Below are 17,961 nucleotides of genomic sequence, written 5' to 3' on the forward strand. Positions count from 1 at the left end.
CAAACTGAAGACAGAGATGAAGAAGGGCAAAGTTGGGGCAGATGCCAGCCAGCTGCTGAGTACACAAGATGTGTAGAAAATGAAGTAATAAGCCATGAACCAAGTGGCAAAGCATAGATAAGAAATATGAGGTAATTTAAATGTAAGAGCTAGCTAGTAATAAGCCTGAGCCATCGGCCAATCATTTATAATTAATATAAGCTTCTGAATGGTGATTTGGGAAGCAGCTGCTGGGTATTTGGAAGTTGTTGGCGGGACAGAGAAAGCCTGCATTTATGCTCTCTCCCTCCTTCCTGTATAGGGATGAAATGTAATTAATGGCTTCCTAGCTTCTAGCCTGGCCTCATACTCCTGCTGCTATGCCTTCCCCAAGAGGGGCAGTATCCATTCTGGAATTGCAAGGCAAAATAAACTCTTTCTCCCCAAGGTTACTATTCTATCATAGCAGCAGAACAGTAATTATGTGAGCAGTTTCTCATATTTGGATACTGCATTTAACTTGCAAAGGGTAAGATTCTACCTTGGCTCTCAGTACAATGTTACTTAACACTTTCATACAAATGAACATACAGCTAGAAAGTATAATCTATTTATGTTCAAACCACGGATAAAATAAGAAAACCATATAAATCAACCACAAAAATCAACAAAATTTAAATTACTCTTAACTGAAGAGGACAAACAGTACTGTTCTGCATAGCTAGCTCTTTGTTCTTAGTGAGTAAAACTCTAATGGGGTTATGCATAACTATCCTGAACCCAGCATTCCTTCATGGACACTGAGGACTGAATTCTCTCATCAATTTTCTTTCTTCAAATTATTCAAATTGCTTTTCCCCTAAGATAATTACTCTTATCTGATATTATGCATATTAAATCTCTCCTACTGTGTTTTGCATTAGGTCATGACAAATGCAGTTGTTTTAAAAGAGTTCAATGAGATCATAATAGTAGAGTGAAGAGCTGCATGCTGACACTGAGTGGCTAGCAGACAGCAATCCAGATGATCAGAATAACTACATCATGACTTTTGTAGATAGAAATGATAGTTAAGAATTACTGTAGAATTCAATGTCTAACCCTCTACCATTAATGACTAGACACTTGAAATTCTTTAATAGATAGCAAATTACTTTATAATTAAAACTAAAATAATTTAGTAAGTCTATCAAATCATAAATTAATATTAATATGGGAAAAGACTGAACTTCAATCATGACAGAGAAATATGACAATACAATATATTGGGAAGGAACATATCTTCTGATCTACTGAGGGAAAAGCACTCTCATATATTACTTACCAACTCTTGCAACCTAAGAAACCCAGGCAAAAGATTTGCTTCCATATCTCTTAGATATTCAGCTTTATCTAGAACCTTTAAAAAGAGATATCTACATGAAAATCAATTCATAATGTATTTTATAAAGCATGACACACTGTAAGATTTTTAAACTTTCCATGCTACAAAGAAAAAAATGTACCTTTTTAAAGCAAATTTAAACTTACTTTCATAAGGCTATTTACATTTGTAAAAAGATATTTCAAACAGATTAAGCTAAAAAACAGATTACTAATAATTTATTTTAATCCAAATATCCAAAGAGAAAACACATCACTGTTACATTTAAAAGGCTGCTTTCTAATTGTAGTTTCTCAAAAACATGGTGTGATCCAGGCGGTGGTGGCGCACGCCTTTAATCCTAGGACTCGGAAGGCATACGCAGGCAGATCTCTGTGAGTTCGAGGCTAGCCTAGGCTACAGAGTGAGTTCCAGGACAGGCTCCAAAGCTACACAGAGAAACCCTGTCTCAAAAAAAAAGTAAAAAAATATCGTATGAAGTACTCTGACTCCATTTTCCCCGCTTAAAAAAATGACAAGTCTTTATTACCCAAGAAAGACAGAAGTATACAAAAAAATTCATCATACACAACTTTTCTTCATTGAACTTTACAACAACTACACATACAATGTTTGAACTGCTGGATAACTCAAAGATTGAGTTCTGTTCAGTGTTATAATGCTTTTGTTATAATGGTTTCTAAAACATATAGTCATCAGATATATATAGTAAACATTTATAGATAACATCATATAATATAGAAAAGCAGAATGGTGATGAGTTTGGTCACATTAATAATTACTAAAACTAACTAATGAGGTCATATGGGCACTCTTTTGAGAAATATAACCAGCCACATTATCATACATTTAAAAAGTTACCATTATTTCTTAATATCATCAAAGAACCAATACTCAAATTTCTTATTTGCCCCAATAATGTCCCATTAGTAGCATGGATGATTCAAGATTCATGAATGTATGAGTTCATATAGGACAAAAGGAAAAATACTTGATTCCAATTTTTTATTCTGAATTTTTGCTTGTTTTTTTTTTAAATATTACTAGAGACCTAATGGCTTAAAATAAACTTAAAATTTATTTTCTCACAGTTCTTGGTAGCCAAAAACTTAAAGATAGTTTCACTGTACCAAAATTAAGGTATCAGCAGCACTATGATAACTCTAGTGGCTCCTGGAGATAATCTAATTCCGGCCTTTTCCAGCTTCTGGTAGCCTGGTCCAGATGGCTGTGGTATTGGAATAATGTGGCTTGTTACCCACATCATTCCAGCTTTAAAGGCAAATACCTTCAAACTTCTGGTTGATTTCTGGCATCTTTTGCAGTCTGGTCTTGCCCATCCATGTAGTGCACTTAAGTATCCATCCTTCTGTTTCTCTGATCTACTGACATTTAGGACTAGAGTCTGTGTCCACCCAGATAATCTGGGTGGATCTACCCACCCCTAAGATCCTTTACATAACTTCATGTGTGAAGAGCCTTTTTCCAAATAAAGTAGTATTTCCGGGGCATCAGGGTTAGGACTTGGTGTCTTCTTGAGGCTATTTCTTGCCTATTGCAGTGCAGTAGTAAATTACATTTTCAAGGAAACCCAGAAATTTAGTTTTTGATTTTTAACTATTTATCTAATATGTTCCCACTCAGTTAGCTCATTAAAATGTTTAAAGTTAATTCTTTTAGAACTTCACACATGTACACATGATTTTAACCATGGGCATCCCCACTCTTCTCAAACTCCTGGAATGCCATCCTACCCACATTCTGCTCCCAACTTCATGTCTTCTGTTATTGTTTCTTTTAAATAATCCACGGAGTGAGGTTAGTGCTGCCTGTATGTTCACGAGTGTGAGGTCACCCACTTGAACCTACCAGGGGCCACAACCCTAAAGAAAACTAACCCTTCCTTCCTTAGCAGTCACCAACTGCCAATAGGATAGGGACCTCATGAACTCCTCCCTCAAACATGGAATGCTGACTGGCTTGATCTTGTGCAGACAACAACAGCTACTGTGAGTTCGTGATTTCAATGGCCGTTGTATCCAGAAGACACTTTTGTCACTGGCTTTCCCAATCTCTGATTCTTATAATATTCTCTGAGGCTTGCATGGAGGTATTGATACACATGTCCTATTTATGGCTGAGCATTCCAAAGTCACTTATTCTCTGTACTTCTGACCAATTGTAAGTCTCCATATTCATAAACATTTACTGGGGAGAAAAGAAGCTTCTCTAATGAGGTCTTAGCTGTACCCATCTATGGGTAGAAAGATAAGTATTTAGAAGGCAATTTGATATTATGTCCATTTAGCAAAGAACACTATGTTCTTCATTTCAGTCTATGACTTCTCTAGCCACAGGCTCTGACCAAGCTTAAAGTATCGTTTCATCTTGATGAACAGGCCTTAAGTCTGATCAGAAAGTGACTGGATATCCCAAAGCATCAAAGATACTATTGCACCAATGGCCTTATCTTGCCAGGCTACTTGTTACTGCTGCTCACATGGTTCATAGCTAGGTAAGACTGTTAATGATTTTTCTCCCTCAACAGCCTTCAGAGCACCTGATACTATGAAAGCTAGGCAGAGGGGAAAGCTTCCAGGTTAGTACCAGCTTGATTTAACTCACTTTAAAATAGTCAGATTGTCTTATATTTGGCAGTATAATCCTCTTCAAACTCGCTCCCCTGTTTTTCATAACCCTAGTAGTCATTGATAGTTTCCTAACTTTAAAATATGACAAGATGTTCTGTGCATTATCTGTGCAATACCTGTGGAGAACTAAAGTCTTTTTCTCTAAAAAGGAATCAATTTTAATATCATAAACTTTACACTTTAAAAATAAGTCTTTTTGTAAATTATATAATCATTTAAATTAGTAATAAAATTAAGATGCAGAATATAGTTTCCGTGAATAATCCAGATATTTTATATTCATCTTACTAACAGAGAGCTTCTAACAATGTATGAGAATAATTATATTTAATTCTTAGTTTAGACAAACTAACGCTACAACTTATAGCAATAAAGAAATAAATTAGTTATTCAGCTATACTCTCATGAGGAAATTTATCAATCCCCATTTAAATAAGTTTCTAACCTAGAACACTAACTCAAAAAAACTGATCCACTTTAATGAAAAAACACAAAGCAGAAACAATAAATTAAAAGTCTATTCTTTTAATCTGATGATTAACTGCTGTAATTAATGATTTCATTATTCTAATTAATGATCCTTCTTCAAAAGCTATTATTATATAACTATGATTCAAAAGGAAAAACTGAGATGTAAATATTTTCTTAATGATTTATAGTAGAGTATTCTAGTAGATTCTCAATTTGTAAGCCACAATAAGCAGAAAAATTTTAACAAACAGAAAAATTCTTAGCCAACTCTCAACATTATTTTCTAAGTAGTAATGTTACTTTTTTTGTGGGAGCCCATTTTCAGATTCCTAGTGGCTTTACCCAGTAGATCTGCATAGAGAGGATGATTAAACCATGGGCCAGAGTGCAAATGTCTGAGATGGTCTGCACTTGGCTGTGCAGACTGGGGGAGGTCCTTTGCTCCACCCCTTGGCATTTCTATAAATACCCTAGGACAGAGACAGGAACCATTGGAATAGGTTCCAGGCCCTCTCGAGGCTATCCTGTATTTTCTATCTGTTTATCTCCACAATCTAAATCCTTCTATCTAATATCCTGCTGCTCTCACTCAAGAAAACTCTGGGGAACTGTGGAGTTGGTGGGTAGCTGCCCTACACTGTTTAGTGGTTTTAGTAGTACAGATTTATAGTTATAGACTTGTTCTAAATACCTTTATACTTTTCTCCCCAAATGTTTAGCCAATAACAAATGCTTCTTGGGTACTTACCACAGAGTATGGATATGAAAAATGAGTATTCTCCCATCTTTACCTCAGCTCTCTCTCCTTCCTAATCTAATTAGTCCTGCAAATTCTATATTTACTAAAAGCAGCCATATATTCTAGAACCAATCCTCCTCATCTTCTATCAATTACATCTTTTAATCATCCTTCTCTAAGACAACTTCTCTATACTTAGATATTTCAACTGCTAGAGATGGCCCTCTGTGGATATGCAAGACATTTAGTTCTTACATTATGAGACTATTTTCATAATACTAAAATGCCATTTGCCTTTTTCATCATGTTGAAAACATTTGCACTGTTGGTATATAAGCAACAGCGAATTAAACTAGAGTCGCTTTAGCATACATCAAAGAAATGGTAGTAATTATTAGCAGTCACTGCATTTTTCACTATGCATTTGCATTAAAAGCTTAAAAATTGACTTGGGACTGCAGGGATGGCTCAGATGTTACAAGCACTTGCTACTCTTCCAGGTGACCTGAGTTGGATTCCCAGCACACATATAAAAGCTTGCAACCATCTATAACTGCTGTTCCAGGGAATCTGAGGATTTCTTCTAACCTTCCAGGTTCCAGGCATGCATGTGGTACATGGATGTATATGCAGACAAAATACCCATACACATAAAATAAAATAAATTTTAAAATAAAAAAGACTTCCACTTGTTACAAGACAGAAAAATGTGTTTTGTCCAAATTTCCTGCTAAGTCAAACTAAGAACACTGAATATGAAATCTCTGAAACTTATAGAGAAAAAGCAAACAGCTTTCTCATCATCTTGTTTGTGTTTCTGTCTCACTTATTTCAGACCAAAAGGGCAATGAGAAACCAGAACCAGCCTGTCCTCCCTTCAGTCGCTTCTTGTTAGGACTTGATCCCAACAATGAGAAAATTAACTAGTAATCCACTCATTCTTTTTGGTCTGTCTTAAATATTATCGCCTCATAAAGGTGTACCAGATCACTTATGTCAGTATTTTGCATGCCACGGCTACCACTGCATGTGGTATTCTGCATGTGGTCATATGTGAATATCTGTTATAACTCTTCTGCTAAAGCGAAGCCCCCTTTTGATAGCAGTTCTAACACATTTTTGTATCACAAAAGCACAAAGCACTATACAAAATAAGACTCAAAATAAATACATGGAAGTGGATCTATTGCAGTCATTTTTCAAAATAAAGATGATATAACCACATTAAATTACTTACAATATATACAGTCTGATCCTTGAGATTTTCAGTGCTGGTCACTTGCTTAAACAATCGAACAAAGTCATTAAATGTTTCACATGTTATTTCTGTAGGACATCCTGCCACTGAAGAATTAAGATGACTCAACTTGTTTAGAATTTGTTCCAAAAGTAGCCTCAAAGTAAAACATTCAACACAGTTCACAAAGACATGTGGGAGCTGAAAACAAAAACCAAAACAGGATAAACAAAAACACATAAAGTTTCTGTTGGACAGTCTCTAATTACCTCTGTGAACCTACACCCACCCGGCTGCCCTCCTGTCCCCCCTTTGCTCCAGGAACCTGGCCAATATAAATTACATCATCAGGCCCTGGTAGGAGAAGTCAATACCACAACATAGGGGTACATTTTAACACAGCACTGGAAGTCAGGAAGCACTTCCTAGAGAAGTAGAAAAAAACATGGCTGAATCTGCATTTGTCAATCAATAGTATAAGGAGAGCAAGTTGAGCAGAGGAAAGTCATTCCAAGAAGTAGGAGCAACACAGGCCAAAGAGAGCAGGAACTATATGCAATTCAGTGGGACATCTTAAACATGCATCCCTGGAGCTAAGGTAAGATGAGTTAGCAAACCAAAGCTTGTGGCCTGCACATCTGTTTCTCTGTACTCAGTTGCTGAAAATCATAGCCATGTCTGTTCAAATAGCTATTGCTTACTGCTGGCCTAGGGCATAAACAGATGTGTGGTAATATTCATAAATAGCATCTAAATTTTAATACTTGCTAATAATACTATACTGGAATGCATTTTTTATGTGTTAACATTTACTTATCATAATTCCACAGGTGGTTACTACTTGCACAGACAAGGAAGGCACTATGCAAAAATAGTAGGAAAAACCAAGGGTAAGTGAAGCTGAGACAGCAATAGCCATGAGTAAATACAGGTGAAGTCTTGTCTTCACAATGGAATGTATTTATTGGATTGGTTTAAGGATAAGAAGAGTTTTTTGTTTCTGTTTTTTAAGCAGATTCAGCCAACTGTACTAATGGTTAAGATCATTCAGATAGGAAATATGAAACGAGCAGGATGAAAGTATGTGCAGTTTTACATGTGTGAAAAATCAGAATTATCAGAATCAATATTATAAATAAAAAGTGAAAAAGAAACACTTTATAATGTTAAAAAGTAAATTTTAGTATTTCTAAAAGAAGCTATTACTTGTGTGGCCAACTACTGGGCAACAAAAGAGAGAAAAAATTAGCTCAATTTAAAACTTTCTAACGTCAGAGTTTAAGTTACTTAACAGCTTTTGAAGTTTATACACACTCAAAGTATTTCAACAAGATCTGGGCAGAAATGCTTTATGTAGGTGATGATGCTCTAGAGAAAGGAAAATTAGAATAAGTCATCTAGATTCATTCACTCTCTACAATGTAGGAATAAAGGTCCATTAACATCAGGCTCAGGGTTACCCTTACCTCTAAAGTTTTCAACAAGGTTTGTGTCACATAGGTCTTCCCACTGGCAGTATGTCCGTAAATAAAGATGGATGGAAAGCTGAAATGATGTCTCTAGGAAAGAAAAGACTAGTTTCTATCTGTATGAAACCAGAAATGAACATTTATCAAAGAAAGTTTTATTGGTACAGTATAATACTAAATCCAAGTTATTTCAGTGGTGTACACAGGTAAATTCTTAATATTCTGAACTTAAATTCAACCCAAAGTACTTTCTTTTATGAAATTATCTTGTAAAATTAATGTGGCCATTATTGCCTATATACCTTTATTATTACATGGGTTTCCACATACAAACTCTTTTTTTTTTTTTTTTTTTTTTTTTTTTTGGTTTTTCGAGACAGGGTTTCTCTGTAACTTTGGAGCCTGTCCTAGACTAGCTCTGTAGACCAGGATGGCCTCGAACTCACAGAAATCCACCTGCCTCTGCCTCCCAAGTGCTGGGATTATAGGCGTGCGCCACCACTGCCCAGCCGCAAACTCTTGCATTCTCAACTTTCTAAGAGATTTAGGGGAATTTTCAAGGGAAATTTTGTCTATACTACATTTTTAATCATTTTCAAAAAGAATCTAATGTTCTTGTATGCTACAATTTCATTATACATTTTATTGTTTGAAACTAAAACAACAGAACACAATAGACATTTTTGAGGTCTTATTCCTAGAAATCTTAAATACTTCAGAATTATGCATAATTATTTACCTTGGCATAAGTGTATGTATTTCATCAAATCAAACATTGATGAAATCTACTTAGCAATACTGGACACAGGGTTCAGTGGTACATCACTTGCTTAGAATGTACAAGGTCCTAGTTGATCCCTAGCACCAGGAAAGTTAAATCAAAATGCATACGCACAGAAGGTTCTGTAATACACTAAGTCAGAAGCAAACTGTCAAAGGTATTATTGGCCTATCCTATAACATCAATATGCTTTATTTATTTGATGAATGCCAATGAGATAGCCATTAAATGCTAAAAACTATAAGATACTGAATAGTACAGACACCAACGACAGGTTAGACTCTAAAGGGTTAAAATCTACTGGGGAGACATAAATTTTAAAAATTATTTTAGATATCACTTCACAAGCAAAAATGGAGCTTATGACCACCTTCAACAGTTTTTTTCAAAGCTAGATGAAATCTGCTTTTCTGGAATCCTACCACACTTGTCTGCATCTACAGTTTGGTGCCTAACACACTGTTCCCTGACCTAGCAAGGCTTCTATTACTGTGATAAATATCATGACCAAAAGAAACCTGGGGAGAAGAGGGTTTATTTCAGCTTACATTTATAGTTTATCACGAAGGGAAGTCAGGACAGGAACTCAAGGTAGGAACCTGGGAGGAGAAACTTATACACAGACCATAGAGGAGGACTGCTTATTGGCTTGCTCCTCCCAGCTTGCTCAGTTTGATTTCTTTACCACTCAGACCACCTTCCCCAGGGGGCTGGGTCCTTCCACATCAATCATTAATCAAGATTGCCCTACAAACTTGCTTACAGACAATCTGTTGCAGGCATTTCCTCCATTGAGGTTTTCTCTTCCTAGATAATAACAGTAACTAGCACATTACCCCTCTATAACGATTTTTATATTGTTACCTAGAATTAAAATGAACTCTTATACTGTTACTTTTCATCTTCACAAACCTCCCTAACATCTATAGCAAGCCAGAATCTGGCACAGTGCCTTCCACAGAGAAAGTGCTCAGAAAATACACACTTGCTACACCATCTTCTAAGAAACATGAGCTAGTTTTCTTTTGTTTTGTTTTTGGTAGTTTGTTTTGTTTTGTTTTTGGTAGTTATTTGCTATAGTAGCTCTTTGTATTTTCCACATGCAAATGTCCTTAAAAAAAAAAACCCACTATTTTTTGTTAAACATAATTTAAAGCAAGAGCAAGAGCGAAAATCTTTTCTGTAATCTACTACTAATCAGCACTACCCACCGTTATTTGCTAAAAAAGTACTCCTTTTTCTGAGTACTTTTGGTTGGAGTAATCTGAGTTCATCAATTCCAGTGAAGGAATGCACAGAGCATAACTAAGTATGTATTTCAATTTCAACTCTAATTGAAAGTACTATAACTAGAAAAGTAGATACAGTTGGCCTATATCTTAACTAATGAGACCCCTTTTTGATGAAGGGAGGTACTTTTCCACTAATATTTCACAGGTCACCTTAGACTCACATTGAACACTCAGCTAGTTGAAAGTACTTTTTTAAAACAACCTAAATGATTACTTGTATTTACTCACATTCCAGATAAGACGCTAGTGCAATTAATTCTAATGAATGAGTACAATGCAAAAGGCACATAAGAAAATGAATAGTATTCCTGCCTATCAAAGGGAATCTCTAGCTACGTTCCTTTCAGACGACCTCTCCTCTATAAAGAATCTCATCTGCTCAGGGAAAGAATTCCAAATGAGACCTTTCCTGGCTTTTAAAGGCTAAAACACAGAGTTATCCTAAGTGGTCTTGAAGCCAACGACCTCTCTGTGTTTGACTTAATCATACCTCACTGCAACAGGTGAACCTGCATTTAAGAAGTTTCTTTGGGTAAGTGTGGGACAGACCTACAGCACCTCCATCTTAACATAGTCTTAACGTAAGATGATAAGTCTACCGACTCGCCATTCACACACTGCTCCCACAACGGACCAAGGACGCGTTGGCCTCTGGAATTGGGACAGTCTGACCACAATACCTCTCCAAACAGGGACTGCAGGGCGGACACTTGGGCCTCTCGACAAAGCACCATGCTCTCCATGTGAGTCATTCTGGCGGGCACCACCAGTCAGCGCGGATTCTATCTCTTGGCGTATTTCACGCTACTCAATCGGTGGTAACTTCCCTCCCGGAAGCGCAGACGCTAGGCTGTGGGCGGGGCCGGCGCGATCCAGTGACGTCAGGAGCCCGCGCAGAGAGGACGCCGCTCTATCCTCCAGGCGCCAGTTCTCAGTGGTCCGCGCACTGCGCGCGGTCATTACTTAGCACTCATCTGCTTGCTTTCCACCCAACGCCGGCCAGGACAAGGTGAAGGGCGGGAGGCCTTCTGGGGGCGGCTCACGACCCTCCCTCGGTGGAACAAGAGAGGAACAAGTATTCTTAGAAAACGAGGCTAACCCCCTGGCAAGAAGGTGGAAACTGGGTGACATTTGGCGCTAAAGGGAACTCTGTGGGATATAATAAATTTAGAGTAATTTTTGTTTTTGCAAGCTTGGAACATTAGAAGTATTAGAGTGTTGGTGAGGAAAATAGGAGTAAAAATAACACTATCTTCGGCATATTCCTTTCTTACATTTTAAGACACCTAGAAGCAAGATGTTAGAAAAACCTTGAAAAATCAAGAGAGATTATACATATAGGAAAATTTAGGTTAAAAGACAGGGCTTTAGGGTCCTGAAAAAAATTGGTCTGGGGACATTTACTTAATTTCTGAATGTTGTGACGTTGAGAGAATCTTTGAACTGTTCGTTTAAACTTTCCAATATACAAATTAAGGACAATGTTGGATTATTTCTAAGAATAAAACAATGCACATAGTGTCTGCTACACATAGATTTTATAGCCAGTGCAGAAAGACAAAGAAAGCAAGTGTACCCAGACTGGAAAGAGCAATACAATAACCTGTGGAGGAAATCTCATTGCTTCTCCAAAAGAGACACTCGCCTAGCTCTAATAACTGTCTCCACACAATGGCAGCAAACAAGTATGAATAACTTAGCAATAAAATGTACCAAATATATGTCAGGCCTGCATACTTAAAACTATAAAAAAAATTAGTAAAAGATTTAAGAAGACATTTTTAAAAATAACTGTACTGCGTTGTGAGAATTATGTTTGTTAAAATTAATCTGGTTTTCCCAAACTGATAATGTAGAGCCAATTAAAAAAAAATAAGTGGGTTTTTTTTTATTGTTGCTGTGGTGGTCTGAATGAAAATGGCCCCCACAGGCTCACAGGGAGTGGCACTATTAGGATGTGTGGCCTTGTTGGAGGAAGGGTGTCACTGGGGGTGGACTTTGAGGTTTTAGATGCTCAAGCCAGGCCTACTTTCTCTTTCTTCCTACTGCTTGCATATCTGAATGTAGAACTCTAGGCTCCTTCTTCAGCACCATGTCTGCCTGCAAGCCACCATGCTTCCCGCCATGATGATAATGGACTAAATCTCTGAAACTAAGCCAGCCCCAGTTAAATGTTTTCCTTTATAAGAGTTGCTATGGTCATGGTGTCTCTTCACAGCAGTGGAAACCCTAAGACATTGCTTATTAATTTTTGGTAAAAATTGATTCAACAGCTACTTCATGAAGAAAAGATATGCTGATCACAAGCACATTAAAAGATATTCAGGAACTGGGAATATACCTTTACTTGTTAACCCTGCAAGTTTGAGGACCAGGCTTTGGATCTTAGATGTTCTTGTAAAATGCTTAATGTAGATGGTTCTTGCTTCTCCAGTTCTCGGGAAGTAGAGGAGCAGACACAGGAGGATACCTGAGGTCAGCTGGCCAGTCTAGCTGAATTATTTGCTCCAGATTCAGTGAGAGACCTTATCTGAAAAAAGTTAGGTAGTGATCCATTGAGGAGAACACCCAATGTGAAGACTTAGCCTGCAGTCATACACACAGTCCATTGCAAGGCAGCAGGTAGACTCCTTTGTATCCACACAGTTAGAGATAAATGTCATAAGTATTTTCCCATGGACCACCCTGAAACACTTAGTGCTATAGTCTGGAGAAATGTCACATGATGAAGAGATATTGTGACTGTGAAGTCTTACTGTACAGAAGTGCTGGGATCTAAACTCAACGTTACACTTTCATGACAAGTGTTTCACTGAAAACCATTTCTGCTCCCTCTCCTACTATTTATACCCTTTTAAAAGTAGTTTTGGCCTTTTCCATAGAGTTTATAACATGTTTAGTTGATCACTATGCACATTTATTATTTGAAGAATACTAAGAATTCAGTCTTCACTTACATATTTTGTACTTTTATTGTAGTACCTTTTAAAAATAATTTATAAATCATTGCTACTTTTTTTTTTTTTTTTGCTTAAATCAGTGCTATCAGTAGTGAAAAACTTTCTGTAATCAAGGCAGTCAAAATACCTAGCTAGTTCATGGGTCCCATTTGCCTCTTTAAATATTGGTAATCATACAGATAGCCAAAAATTTTACCTTTTTAAAAATATAATTAAATTGTACATGACTTTTGTCATGTTATGTCATATTGAACAGCACAGATTTTTGGTAGTTAAATATCTTGGAATGGATACAGTAAAAACATTAAATGCATTTATATTAGCCTTTATGTAACTATTTCTGCAACTAGTTTCTCATGCAAATCTGGGTTTCATCTCTTTTAATAAAGGTATATTGGTAACACATTCCCTCAGCTTTTGTTTGAGAAGGAACTCGTTTTCACGTTCTTTTCTAGCAGATATTTTAGCTGAGTTTAGAATTTTGAGAAGATGACTTTGGTTTCCCCAGCATTTAAAGTCATCATTTCATTGACTTCTGGTTTGAATGGTTTTAGACAGAAAGTCATATTATTTTTCCATTTAATGTATATATTTAATTAATGTTCCACTTAGAGTATTTTTTTTTCTTAAGCCACCTTCAAAATATTTTTATGTGGTTTTCAACATTTTGGATGTGATGAGCATAATTTTATTTTAATTCTGTTTCCTGTTAGAATTTCTCAGAGGTTATAGGATCTTTAATTTGATTTTTCAATGTTTTAAAAGGAATTCTTAGTCATTCTTTCTGCAATAGTTCTATTTTCTTTCTCTTCCCTTCTGAAATTTCAGTTACACATGATTCTATTGCATATAATTTATATGTTCCATTTTGGTGCTTTAATTTCAACTACACTCACTAGTTTAGGACTTTTCAAGCTTGGTAATTTCTGTTCGTCTGTAGTCAAGTTTTTACTGACTGTTTTTCCCTCAGTTTTCTCAAATTTACTGGTGAAACTATCAAAGGCATTCACTATCTGCTATTGTGTGTGTGCATGCTAATTTTCTTGCATTGACCATGCACCTGTCACTAAGAATCTTCAAGACAAGTATGTTTTGGGTCCTGATTGTGGGTGAATTCCAAAATGGTGGTAAGGCATGGCAGCAGAAGCAGCTCTCAGCTCTGGAGGCAGGAGCATGAGGCTGTTTGCTTATATCTGAATGGATCAGGAAGCAGAGCTCCTAGAGTTATACACCACAGAGCCAGCCCCTACAGTGATCCACTTCCTCCAGGTAGAGTCATATGCCACAGGGCCAGCCTCTGGGTAGCCTCTGCTTCCTAAACATTCCATAGCTTCCCAAACAGTGTCATCTTCAGGAGATCAACTCAAAACACATGAGCCTTTGGGGAAATCCTATATCCAAACTACAATACGGGTGGAATATTTTTAGCATTTTTGTTTCATCTTTGGAAATAGTTTCTATCTCCCTAAAATCTGATATTCATCTTTATATCAATTATGCAAATTCTTTTTTTTCATTTCTTTTTTATTATATTTGTGTTTTAATTTTACATATCAGCCATGGGTTCCCCTGTCCTCCCCGCTCCTGCCCCCACCTTCCCCTTCCCCAGTCCCTTCCCTCCATTCCCATCTCCTCCAGGGCAGACTCCCCTGGGGATTCAGCTTGACCTGGTAGATTCAGTTCATGCAGGTCCAGTACCCTCCCTTCAGGCTGAGCAAAATGTCCCTGCATATGCCCCAGGTTCCAAACAACCAGATCATGCACTAAGGACAGGTCTGGGTCCCACTGCCTGGGTGCCTCCCAAACAGTTCAAGCTATTCAATTGTCTCACTTATCCAGAGGGCCTGATCCAGTTGGGGGCTCCATAGCTTTTGGTTCATAATTCATGTGTTTCCATTCGTTTGGCTATTTGTCCCTGTGCTTTTTCCAATCTTGGTCTCAACAATTCACACTCTTACAATCCCTCCTCTTTCTCACCAATTGGACTCCTGGAGATCCACCTGGAGCCTGGCCAAGGATCTCTGCATCCACTTCCATCAGTTATTGGATGAGGGTTCTAGCATGAGAGTTAGGGTGTTTGGCCATCCAATCACCAGAGTAGGTCAGTTCGGGTTTTCTCTCGACCATTGCCAGTAGTCTACAGTGGAGGTATCATTGTTGATTTCTGGGGACTTCTCTAGCACTTTGCTTCTTCCTGTTATCATGTGGTCTTCATTTATCATGGTCTGTTATTCCTTGTTCTCCCTTTCTGTTCTTGATCCAGCTGGGATCTCCTGCTCCCCTAAGCTCTCTTTCCCTTGAACCTTGCTCCTCATTACCCCCACTCTCATCCAGGTTGTTCATGTAGATCTCATCCATTTCTCTGTCATTGGGCAATCGCTGTGTCTTTGTCCTGTTTTCTAGGTAGCCTGCCTGGAGTTGTGAGTAGCAGTCTAGTCATCTTTGTTTTACATCTAGTATCCTCCTATGAGTAAGTACATACCATGTTTGTCTTTCTGAGTCTGGGTTACCCCACTCAGGATGATTTTTTCTGGACCCATCCATTTGCCTGCAAACCTCATGATGTCATTGTTTTTCTCTGCTGAGTAGTACTCCATTGTGTATATGTACCATATTTTCTTTATCCATTCTTCAGTTGAAGGGAATCTAGGTTGTTTCCAGGTTGTGGCTATAATAAACAATGCTGCTATGAACATAGCTGAGCAAATGCCCTTGTGGTATGATTGAGCATTCCTTGGGAATATGCCCAAGAGTGCCATTGCTGGGTCTTGGGAGAGATTAATTCCCAATTTTCTAAGGAAGCGCCATATTGATTTCCAAAGTGGCTATACAAGCTTGCATTCCCACCAGCAGTGGAAGAGAGTTCCCCTTGCTCCACATCCTCTCCAGCATCAGCTGTCTTCTGTGTTTTTGATTTTAGCCATTCTGACAGGTGTAAGGTGGTATCTCAGAGTCATTTTGATTTGCATTTCCTGGATAATTAGGGATGTTGAGCAATTCCTTAAATGTCTTTCAGCCATTTGAACTTCCTCTGTGGAGAATTCTCTGTTTAGTTCTATAGCCCAATTCTTAATTGGACTGTTGGGCATTTTGATGTCTAATTTCTTGAGTTCTTTATATATTCTGGATATCAGCCCTCTCTCAGATGTGGGGTTGGTGAAGACCTTTACCCATTTTATAGGCTGTCGCTTCTCTTGTTGACCGTGTCCTTTGGTCTACAAAAGCTTCTCAGTTTCAACAGATCCCATTGATTGATTGATTGTGTCTCTCAGTGTTTGTGCTATTGGTGTTATATTTAGGAATTGATCTCTTATGCCAGTATGTTCAAGACTACTTCCTACTTTATCTTCTATCAGGGTAACTGGATTTATCTTTGATCCACTTGGACTTAAGTTTTGTGTGTACAAGTTAATATGGACCCATTTGCAGCCTTATACATATTGACATCCAGTTATGCCAGCGCCATTTGTTGAAGATTCCTTTTTTCCCCATTGTACATTTGGGCTTCTTTGTGTGTATGTTCATAGGTGTGCGGGTTAATGTCAGGGTCTTCAGTTCAATTCCATTGGTCCACCCACATGTTGGTTTTTATGGCAGTACCAAGCTGTTTTTATTACTGTAGCTCTATAGTAGAGCTTGAGGTCGGGGATTGTGATGCCTCCAGAGATTGTTTTATTGTACAGGATTATTTTGGCTATCCTGGGTTTTTTGTTTTTCCATATGAAGTTGAGTATTGTTCTTTCCAGATCTGTGAAGAATTGTGTTGATAATTTGATGGGGATTGTGTTGAATCTGTAGATTGCTTTTGGTAAGATCGCCATTTTTACTCTGTTAATCCTGCCTATCCATGAGCATGGGAGATCTTTCCATTTTCTCTTCATGTTCTTTTTTCAGGGACTTAAAGTTCTTGTCATATAGGTCCTTCACATGCTTAGTTAGAGTAACCTCAAGGTATTTTATATCATTTGTGGCTATTGTAAAGGGTGATGTATCTCTGATTTCCTTTTCAGCCTCTTTGACTATTGTATATAGGAGGGCTACTGATTTTTTTGAGTTGATCTTGTATCCTGCTATGTTGCTGAAGGTGTTCATAAGCTGTATCAGTTCCTTGGTTGAATTTTTGGGGTCACTCATGTATACTATCATGTCATCTGCAAATAGGAAAAGCTTGACTTCTTCCTTTCCAATTTGTATCTTCTTAATCTCCTTATGTTGTCTTATTGCTCTGGCTAGAACTTTAAGTACTATATTGAATAAGTATAGGGAGAGGGAACAGCCTTGCCTTGTTCCTGATTTTAGTGGTATTGCTTTGAGTTTCTCTCCATTTAATTTGATGTTGGCTGTTGGCTTACTGTAAATTGCCTTTATTGTGTTTAGGTATGTTCCCTGTATTCCTGATGGCTCCAAGACCTTTATCATGAAGGGGTGTTGGATTTTGTCAAATGCCTTCTCTGCATCTAGTGAGATGATCATGTTTTTTTTGCTTTCAGTTTGTTTATATGGTGTATTACATATTGATGGACTTTCGTATGTTGAACCACCCTTGCATCCCTGGGATGAAGCCTACTTGATCATGGTGGATAATTGTTTTGATGTGTTCTTGGAGTCTGTTTGCCAGTATTTTATTGAGTATTTTTGCATCAATGTTCATGAGGGAGATCGGTCTGTAGTTCTCTTTCTTTGTTGCATCTTTGTTTGGTGTAGGAATCAGGATAATTGTAGCTCCTAGAAGGAGTTTGGTAATTTTCCTTCTGCTTCTATTGTGTGGAAAAATTTAAAGAGTATTGGTATTAAGTCTTCTTGGAAGATCTGGTAGAATTCTGCACTGAAACCATCTGGTCCTGGGCTTTTTTTTTTTTTTTTTTTTTTTTTTTTTTTTTTTTTTTGGTTGGGAGACTTTTAATGACTGATTCTATTTCCTTGGGGGTTATTGGACTATTTAAATAGTTTATCTGGTCTTGATTTAACTTAGGTATGTGTAACTATCCAGAAAATTAT

The 17,961-nt window shown here is 37.4% G+C and overlaps 1 protein-coding gene across 1 annotated transcript in view; it reads right to left on the reverse strand.

The window, feature by feature from the left end:
- Positions 1-10,857, reverse strand: part of Orc5 (origin recognition complex subunit 5) — a 62,089-nt gene extending 51,232 nt beyond the window's left edge. The window contains exons 1-4 of the mRNA XM_036182582.1: positions 10,684-10,857; positions 7,928-8,020; positions 6,462-6,662; positions 1,304-1,378 (exon numbers count right to left, since the gene is read on the reverse strand). Of these exons, the coding sequence (XP_036038475.1) occupies positions 1,304-1,378; positions 6,462-6,662; positions 7,928-8,020; positions 10,684-10,755 (441 nt within the window). The 5' untranslated portion in view covers positions 10,756-10,857. The remainder of the gene's footprint in view (positions 1-1,303; positions 1,379-6,461; positions 6,663-7,927; positions 8,021-10,683) is intronic.
- Positions 10,858-17,961: the final 7,104 nt, after the last annotated feature.

This window comes from Onychomys torridus, chromosome 3 (genome assembly GCF_903995425.1).
Source record: "Onychomys torridus chromosome 3, mOncTor1.1, whole genome shotgun sequence".
NCBI lineage: Eukaryota > Metazoa > Chordata > Mammalia > Rodentia > Cricetidae > Onychomys > Onychomys torridus.